General features: G+C 43.7%; 1 protein-coding gene across 1 annotated transcript; it reads left to right on the forward strand.

The window, feature by feature from the left end:
• The first annotated feature begins 412 nt into the window (after nt 1-412).
• LOC137345956 (probable G-protein coupled receptor 139) lies at nt 413-1,270 on the forward strand. Its single transcript, XM_068009214.1, has one exon. It carries the CDS (start codon nt 440-442, stop codon nt 1,268-1,270), a length of 831 nt encoding a protein of 276 aa, XP_067865315.1. The 5' UTR covers nt 413-439.
• Nucleotides 1,271-10,379: the final 9,109 nt, after the last annotated feature.

A 10,379-nucleotide genomic window follows, 5' to 3' on the forward strand; every position in this document is an offset into this window, starting at 1 on the left:
TTGTTTCATATCAGGAAATCATAAAGTTACCACAGGGAAAAAATGTTTGGCAAAGAGAGGGCGAACGTTACACCAGCTGCTATGTGACACGTTATTATAATCGAGGTTCACGATTAGCTAAAATAAAAGCAAAGGACTGCAGATGCTGGAAATCTGAAATAAAAACAAAAAGTGCTGGAAATATTCAGCAGGTGTGGCAGGATCTGTGGAGAGAGAAGCAAAGTTAACCTTTCAGGTCTGAGAGCTTTCATCCCGCCCCCGCCCCCGCAAATCCAAGTCTTGTCATTCTTCACACCAGATTTCCAACTTGCTGTCAGTGTTCATCTCTGTTGAATGTTCTGTTAAATTTCCTGTTTTTGCATTTCTCCCAGCAAACCTCCTGTCAGTTTTGGTTCTTTTCCAAAGGAAATGCGGTCTTTCCAAAGGAATCACTCGTTATATGATGGCCATGGTAGTGGGAGACCTCATGGTCCTTATCTTTAATGTTATTGTGAACCAAATCATCAAGTATCATTTTCCAGATTCACTGCTGAACTACACTTCCGCGTGTCGTTTTACTGTCTTCATGCAAGGGTTTAGCATTCAGCTCTCTATCTGGTTCACAATGTCGTTCACCTTTGACCGTTTCGTCACAATTTGTTGCCAGAAATTGAAATCAAGATATTGCACCGAAAGGACAGCCACCATGGTTGTAACGACCATGTGTGTGCTCAACATTTTGATCAATATTCCCATGCCTTTCCGCTATGAACCCGATTATATTCTCAACAATATACAGTGGGGCTGCCGCACCATCACAGGATATTTTACTTCACCCGCATGGAAGGTTCACCAATGGATTACAAACCTCTCAAGTACATTACTTCCAATTCCTTTGCTGCTGCTGTTGAACTCTCTCACCGTCAGGCACATTTTATTAGCCAGTGGAGCTCGCAAAACCCTGAAGAGCCACAACAATGGAAAAACCGGCAGTGATCCCGAGATGAAGAACAGAAGAACATCCATCATTCTACTCTTTGCTATCTCGGGCACTTTTATTGTGTTGTCGGCGCCTATTACCGTAATACACATCTGTGTCGGTGTCACACAGACAGTCACTTTCCAAGGTTCAAACTCACTTTATTTAGCAATTAGAATCACATTTCTGTTGATGTGCTCCAGCTCCTGTACAAACACTTGTATTTATGCACTGACACAAAGGAGATTCAGAGCGGAGATCAGGAATATGGTGAAATATCCGTATTATCTCATTGTTAAATTATTTAAATAATTTTTGAATAAAGTAAGTGAAATCAAACTTAAATTAATTGCCTGGCATTTTCTTTGCAAATTTGCACAATGTCTTTTAAAGTTCTACGGGTAACACATCTCACAGTTTGGAAGAGTCCACTTGATTTATAAATTTATAAGAATTTGAACAAGTTGAGGAGGCAGAATCATCCCCTTCAGAATCTCTGGTTACGGTTGTTTTTCCGGTTATTAATGTCCACGCACTTTGAATGCCGAATTGCAGGATGATGTGACATAGCAGAGCGCCTTGACAGGTTCAAATAATAAAGATCTTTCAACACACTGACATCCGAATTTGGAGCAGGAGTAGGCCTGCTGTTCCTTCGAACCTGCTCCGCCATTTGATAAGATCATGGCAGATCTGGTTATGGCATCAACTCGACCTTTCTGTTTACCTGCTATAACCTTTAACTCCCTTGTCAATTAGGAATCTATCGAAATCATAACCTCAAGAGTCAGACCACCATAAAAACAATGTAATATTGTGTTTGATGGCAGGTGTTATGGAATATAAATATAGAGATTTAGTGGTGAATCTATACCAGACCTTTGTGAGACCAAACCTGCAGTATTTTGTGCTGTTTTGGACACAACACTGTTGGCCAATTTGGATGTAATAGTGAGGACACAGCGTAGTAAACTCACTAGCATGATGTCGGACATGAATAAATCCAAATATGAAAAATGAGTTCGTTTTCAATCAGAAGAGAAGAGATTTCAGGCTGAATTAATAGAGATGGTTGCAGTAATGAAAGCCTGGAGCAGAATAGATAGATGCAACGATTGATGGGTCTATCAGCAGTGAACATAGATCTTGAGAGTAAATGAAAGAGATTTAGGACAGAGAACAGAAAAAACTTTGTGACACCTAGAATTGTGAAGTTGTGGCTTGGATTTTTGGAGTTATTGATTGAAGCAGAGACTGTGACAACTTTGACGGGTTTGATATGATGTTTAAAGACCAATGAATAAAGTAATATTGGAGCAGTGCGACCAGATATGATTAAAACTATTGCTTATGTAGATGACAAATACAGACATGGGTTGATCTGCCCCAACGACCTGCTTTCGTGTTGCAATTTCTATGAAATTCATTTTTTCGTGCGGTAATTGATTTGTTTTCTTGTGCTGGCAAGGCTTCATGTCTGGCCAATTCCTTGCAGCCCTGAGGATGTGATGGCCAGCCTTCAATTTTACCTGCTGCTCTCCTTCTGATGGTGCAGCAGCGATGATGCCAGGAAGGGAATCCCAGGATACAGATACAGTCACCTTGAACAAATTGTGACATATGTCTAAGCTAGAATGCTATGTGACTTACAAATGATGATGTTCAAATGACATTTTGTTCCTGTGCTTCTCGTTGGGAGAGGTTACAGGTGAGGAAGGTGCTGTCGATTTAAACTTGATGGTTTGCTGCAGTGCATCCGATAAACTGTATTTTCAGGAACCATCGTGTGTCAGCTGCAAAGGGAAGGACACTGAGCTCAGGGACATGGGCACTGATGAAGGGAACTGCTCTGTCCCGTATGAGATCGAGCTTCTTGAGTTGTATAGTTCCTGCACCCATCCTGTCGATTGGTCTATATTCCCTCACACACCTGACTTGTGGCCTTTACTTGATGTTGAGGATTTGGAATGGGATCGGGGTGAAGGGAGAGGTGCGAGCGGATATGTGCCACTCGGAGACGCCATGGTACTGATAGTTAGCGGGTAAAACAATATCAAATTGATGCAGTACGTATTGCTGTTCTGAGATTTCAACTGAAGAAATGGGTTGCAGCAAAGTAGAGGAAGTTTTATTTTCAGTCTCCATTTCAGCTGTGCTCCAGCTGACCTCAGCGTGGCTCCATGCAAAACTGTGAAAATTCTTGGCAATGCTTACAAGCTCAATCGTGCTGATCATATAAGGTATTCTATTCTCTCATTAATAGTGAATCTTTTACAAAGGCAATGATGCAAAGATGGTGTTTGGAGGATCCATATTGTTAGTTAGGTGAGCAATGGGCTCGATATGAATTTTCGTGTCATCTTAATCCATATTTCTGCGAAGCCTTTGTGCTCTTTCAGCTGAGGGCGCCAGTAGTTCAGGATGGCACTCAAAATGCATCTGTAAGGCTTCATAAGGACATGAAATTCGCCGGTAACCTGATTTTTTCCCACAGATGTTTTCCCTTCCCCAGAAGGATGAATGTCATCGTTTGACGCTTCTCGGGCACATCAAAGAAGCTTTCTCCATGTCACAGAAGCCCAGAAATAAGTCACTTCAGTGACCTGATTTCTTGCTGGGAGAATGGCCCCACAGACTAAACAGACAACAGCTTGGCATAGTCAGACGCATCATATTGTGTGGCACTACCACCATGCACTACCACCAGGCGGCACAGTGGTGCAGTGGTTAGCACCGCAGCCTCACAGCTCCAGCGACCCGTGTTTAATTCTGGGTACTGCCTGTGTGGAGTTTGCAAGTTTTCCCTGTGTCTGCGTGGGTTTTCTCCTGGTGCTCCGGTTTCCTCCCACAAGCCAAAAGACTTGCAGGTTGGTAGGTAAATTTGCCATTATAAATTGCCCCTAGTAGGGAAATATAGGGACACGTGGGGATGTGGTAGGAATATAGGATTAGTATAAATGGGTGGTTGATGGTCGGAACAGACTCGGTGGGCCGAAGGGCCTGTTTCAGTGCTGTATCTCTAAACTAAATGAGATAAATTAGGAGCAGATCTAGCAACTCAAAACTGAGCATACAGGAGGCGCTGTGGGCCATCAGCAACAGCAGAATTGTGTTCCACCAAATCTGTAGCCTCATGGCCTGCAAACTCTTCCCCTGCCCCGCCCCATTGCTATCAATATCAAGATAAGGGACCAATCCTTGCTCAATGAGCAGTGCAGAAGAGGTATAGGAACAGCACAAGGCATACCTAACACTGAATTTCCAACCTGGTAAAGCTACAACACAAGGCTACATACGTGCTAAACAGCAGAAGCACCATACTATCAATAGAGACAGCAGAATGTACCATCTACAAGATGCACTGCGGCAACTAACCAACTCCTTCGCCAGCACCTTCTAAATCCGTGACCCCTACCACCTAGAAGAACAAGGACAGAAGATGCATAGGAACACCACCATTTGCAAGTTCCCCTGTAAGTCACACCAACATCTCTTGAAACTGTATCACCGCTTTTTCACCGTCACTGAGTCAAAATCCTGGAACTCCCTTCCGAACAGCAGCATGGGTGTATCAACATCCCAAGGACTGCAGCCATTCAAGAAGGCAGCTCACTACCCCTTCTCAAGGGCAATGAAGGATGGGCAATAAATGCTGGCCTAGTCAGTGATGCCCACATTCCATGAATGAATAAAAAAGGTAAGTGATCCTACAAGCAATGGATCAGATCAAAGACCGGCAGTCCCACAAAATCCAGTATAAATGGTCATGTACAATTAAACAGCTCACAGCGTTAGAAGGTTCCATAAACAGCCCCATCCTCAAGAAATAGCAGTGCTTTGCACGTGATGAGTGATTTAGATGATGGGATAGGAAGCCACATGTCCAAATCTGCTGCTGGCTCATAGTTAGGCGGCAGTGTAAGCAGTGTAGATGGAAGCATAAAATCACACATAGATATTGGTAGATTAAGTGAATGGACAAAACTGTGGCAAATGAGCTTCAATGTAAGCAAATGTTCAGTCATCCACTTTGTGCCTGAAAAGATAGAATAGGGTAATTTATAAATGGTGAAAAGCTAGAAAGAATGGATGGCCAAAGAGAGGTGGGGGTCCAGGTATGCGGATCATTAAAATGCCATGGACAGATACAGAAAATAATCAAAATGCTCCTGGAATCCTGGCCGTTTTATCTAGAGAACTGTAATATAAGGGGAGAGAAGTCATATTTAATCTGTACAAGCCTTGGTTGGTCCACACCTAGAGTGAGGTGAGCAGCTCTGCTCATCAAACCTTAGGAAGAATATATTGGCATTGGAGGTAGTACAGTGTCGGCTAACAGGAATGATAACTGGACTGACTCCAAGGGTTAATTTACAAGGAGAGGTTATACTCACTGGGGTGGTATTTCCCTGGAATTTAGAAGGCTAAGTGGTGATTTGATCAAAGCTTTCAAGACATTAAGGAACTTAAGGGAAAAGATTGGTTAGACAGAGGGAAACCTTTTCTGCTGCTTCAGGAGTCTCGGACTTGGGGGCATAATCTAAATAATAAAGACAGACCTTTCAGGAGTTAAATCAAGAAGCACTTCTATGCATGAAGGGTGGTAGAGGTTTGGGACTCTCTTACAGAAATGACAATTGATGCTAAGCTAGCCAACTTGATTAACAACCCATTCAGACACTTAAACATGCAGTCCCTTCATAATTGCTGCTTTGCTTTGTAGCTGCAGTGTGTACCATCTAAAAGATGCTCTGCAACAATTCATCACGGCTTCTTCAAAAGCACCTCCCAAACCTACAACCTCCACTGCTCACAAAAATGAAGGCAACAGGTACCTGTCCCAGCAGTTCCCCTCCATGGTACATGCTATCCTAACTTGGGAAAATATCGCCGTTCCTTCATCATCGCTGGGTCAAAATCTGGAACTCCCTCCGTATTAGCACTGTGGGAGTGCCGACACCATATGGACTGCAGTGGTTCAAGGAGACATCTCACTAACACCTTGGCAAGGGCAGTTAGTGATGGCCAATATATACCAGCCTCGACACCGAAGCTAACGTCCCATAAGAAAAGTCTATTTAACAGAAAGTCGTTGAAGACCTTAGCAGGAGAATATTTGTGAAAGCTGTTCAACAACAAAATCTTGCATGTATATAGTGCCTTCACAATAGCAAAGCATTCCAAACGCTTCACAGGAGCATAACAAACAAAAGTTGACACTGAGCCATACAAGAAGACATTAAGGCAAGTGGCCAAAAGCTTGATCAAAGAAGTACGTTTTTTAAAGAGGAAACAGCAAGAGAGAGAGAGCGCGCGCAGGGAGGTTTTCTTGGGGGGTGGGAGGCAGTGGGTGAATTCTAGAACTTGGGAGCTCGGCAGTTTAAGGCACCACTACCAATGGTGGAGTGAATAAAATTAAAGATGCACAAGCAGTCAGAATTGTAAGAGGGAAAATATCCCAGAGGAATGTTTGATTGAATCAAATATGGCAAGGGCAGGGTGAACCTTTACCAGTTCGGATACTGTACGGATTCTCTCACCTGTAATCAGTTAAATCTGTGGCCACTGAAGTTCGTACCTTCTCGTTCTACTTGACCTAGAACTGTACCAGTGAGACAGAGAGGGATGTGCAATGGGTGCCACTTTACATCACTGATCTATTTCTTCGGTAATTTTCTTATTTCCAATTTCTTACAGTCATCTTGATCTCAGTTGTGAGCAGCCCACTGTCTTCTGTCAGTAATATAGTGGGGCTCATAACGGAAATAAATGGCAATGTTCAGAAAAAAGCTGAGTGCACACACCGCCGTTAGAACCACAGGGACAGCTCTTTCGTTGCATTATTTTAATTTTAGTTTCTAACAACAAATGGCTACGAAATGGTCAAAAGTGAACAGCGTTGAAGATCAGACAGAGAATTGGATGCTAGATTGAAACGGCAGTACTCTAACTTCAGTTATGTGTCAGCACTGACTGTGAGATGCTTAGAATTGCTCAGACTGACACCAACCTGTCAAGGTCCTGTGTTTTTTTTTCTCATCAGGAAATATTGCAGTGCACCTTTAAGGCTGTAAAATATCAATACTTCTTTAATGGAGCGAGCTCCAGAGTCAGTGAGCCAAAGCGTTGCCAAGTAACAACCATACAGAGAGAGAGAGAAAACAGAGCTTCAATGTATCCATTTTGACTTTGAAACAGTCTTTGACTTTGACAGTTCGGAAGAAGGGTCACTGACCTGAAACGTTAACGCTGCTTCTCTCTCCACAGATTCACCAGAATGATACTGGGGTTTATGGGTTAAATTATAAGAACAGATTGCATAAGTTTGGCCTGTATTCCCTTGAGGAGCTTAAAACGATAAAGGGATTGATGGGGTAAAGCGAGAGAAACTATTTCTTCTGTTGGGGGAATTCAGAACAAGGAAGCACAAGCTTCTTACCTTCCGGGAGCGGAGCGGACCTGTAGGGAGAACGCCGAGAGCGGAGCCTATAAATTAATCCCAAGGATTGAGGCCCAGTCTCTTACCTTCAGGAGCAGAGTGGAGAGGAGCGGACAGCAATGGAACCTCTTCCAGCGCGCCAGAGTTTTGAAAATAAAAAGCTAACAGTGACACCATAGGAAAGCTGCACGGTGTTTGGTTGGTGAGTCACTGCTGTTAGGGAATAGCTCTAAATAGCTGGGTAAGTCTCTTAGGTAAGAAAAGTTTAAAAGTTTAAAGTGTATTTCAAATATAGTAAGTAGTGGTCTTTTTTAGGGAGTTCTGTAGTAACGAGGACCAGGGAAGAAGGGCCCTAGAGTAACTGATATTATTGGACATGAAGATCTTCCAGAAGGTTTAATTTAATTGAAAGGATTAAGTTATGGCAGGAGAGCTCAAAGCCGTGGTGTGCACCTTGTGCTCCATGTCAGAGGCCGGGAACATTTCCAGTGTCCCAGACTAGCACGTGTGCAGGAAGTGTGTGCAGCTGCAGCTCCTGGAAGCCCAGGTTTTGGAGCTGGAGTGGCAGCTGGGGACACTGTGGAGCATCCACTAGGTGGGAGAGTATCGTGGATAGCAATTACAGAGAGGTGGTCACACCGCAGGCTCAGACCCCACAGGCAGGAGGGGAATGGGTGGCCACCAGGCAGAGCAAGAGGACTGGGCAGGCAGTTCAGGAATCTTCTGTGGCTATTCCCTTGAAAAACAGGTATATTGCTTTGGATACTGTTGGGGGGAATGGCCTCTCAGGGGAAAACAGCAACAGCCCAATTCGTTGCACCACGGTTGGCTCTGCTGCACAGGGAGGAGTAAAAAGTGTGGGAATGCAATAGTTATAGGGGATTCAATTGTAAGCGGTACAGATAGACGTTTCTGTAGCCGCAAAAGAGACTCTAGGATGGTGTGTTGCCTCCATGGTTCTCGGGTCAAGGATGTCTCAGATCAGTTACAGGACATTCTGAAGGGGGTGTGTGAACAACCAGTGGTCATGGTACACATTGGTACAAACGTCATAGGTAAAAAAAAAGGATGAGGTCCTAAAAGCAGAATATAGGGAGCTAGGAAGTAAGTTGAAAAGTAGGACCTCAAAGGTAGTGATCGCAGGATTACTACCAGTGCCACGTGCTAGTCAGAGTAGAAATAGCAGGATCTTTCGGATGAATATGTGGCTGAAGAGATGGTGTGAGGGAGAGGGTTTTAGATTCCTTGGGCATTGGGACCGGTTCTGGGGGAGGTGGAACCAGTACAAACTGGACGGGTTACATGTGGGCAGGACTGGGACTGATGTCCAGGGGAAGTATTTGCTAGAGTGGTTGGGGAGGGTTTAAACTAAAATGGCAGGGGGATGGGAACCTCTGCAAGGAGTCAGAGGAGGGAGGATCAAAAACAAGAACAAAAGACAATAAGGGGAATAATAAAAGTGATAAGCAGAGAATTCAAGGGCCAGAATCAAAGAGGGCCACAGTGAAAAATAGTGGGAAGAGGATAAGTAATGTTAAAAAGACAAGCCTTAATGCTTTGTGCCTTAACATGCAGAGCATTCGCTATAAAGTGGATGAATTAATCGGGCAAATAGATGTAAACGGGTATGATATAGTCGGGATAATGGAGACCAGGGATGGGAAATGAGCATCCAGGGATATTCAGTTTTTAGGAAGGACAGACAAAAAGCAAAAGGCGGTGGAGTTGCATTGCTGGTTAAAGAGGAAATTAACGCAATAGTGAGGAAAGATATTAGCTCTGATGATGTGGAATCTGTATGGGTAGAGCTGAGAAACACTAAGGGGTAAAAAACGTTAGTGAGGGTTGTATATAGAGCCCCAAACTGTAGTGGTGATGTTGGGAATGGCATTAAACAGGAACTTAGAGATGCATGCGATAAATGAACATCTGTAATTATGGGTGACCTTAATCTGCATATAGATTGGGCAAATCAAATTAGTCACAATACCGCAGAGGAGGAATTCTTGGAGTGTTTCCGGGATGGTTTTCTGGACCAATACGTTGAGGAACCAACTGGAAAACAGGCCATAAAAACAAGAAATGCTGGAACCACTCAGCAGGTCTGGCAGCATCTGTGGAAAGAGAAGCAGAGTTAACGTTTCAGGTCAGTGACCCTTCTTTGGATCTCTTTCCACAGATGCTGCCAGACCTGCTGAGTGGTTCCAGCATTTCTTGTTTTTATTTCAGATTTCCAGCATCCACAGTATTTTGCTTTTATTTTAGAGAACAGGCCATTCTAGATTGGGTATTGTGTAATGAGAGAAGAATATTTGACAATCTAGTGGTGGGAGACCCCTTGGGGATGAGCGATCATAATATGATGGAATTCTATATCAAAATGGAGTGTGATGTAGTTGATTCTGAGACAAGGGTTCTGAATCTTAGTCAAGGAAACTACGAAGGTATTAGGCGCAAGTTGGCCATGACGGATTGGGAAACGTTACTTAAAGGGATGATGATGGATAGGCAATGGCAAATGTTTAAAGAGCGTTAAAGCAGTTAAAAAGAGAGTTGAAAAGAGTTAAAGCAAGAAAGTCCAGTAGACAGGCCGGGCAGGGGCAGGACAGAGAGTGTGGAAGGTCTGATAGGCTAAACTGCATTTACTTTAATGCAAGAAGCCTTACAGGTAAGGCAGATGAACTCAGAACATGGATCAGTACATGGGATTCTAATATTACAGCTATTTCGGAAACGTGGTTGAGCGATGGGCAGGACTGGTAGCTCAATGTTCCAGGGTACTGCTCCTTCTGGCGTGACAGAGGTGGAAGTAAGAGAGGAGGGGGAATTGCATTATTGATTAGGGAGGACATCACGGCAGTACTTAGAGAGGATATCCCAGGGGCAATGTCCAGCGAGGCCATATGGGTAGAAGTTAGAAATAAGAAAGGGGTGATCACTTTGATGGGATTATACTATAGGCCCCCCAATAGTCACAGGGGA

Source organism: Heterodontus francisci, chromosome 29 (assembly GCF_036365525.1).
Source record: "Heterodontus francisci isolate sHetFra1 chromosome 29, sHetFra1.hap1, whole genome shotgun sequence".
NCBI lineage: Eukaryota > Metazoa > Chordata > Chondrichthyes > Heterodontiformes > Heterodontidae > Heterodontus > Heterodontus francisci.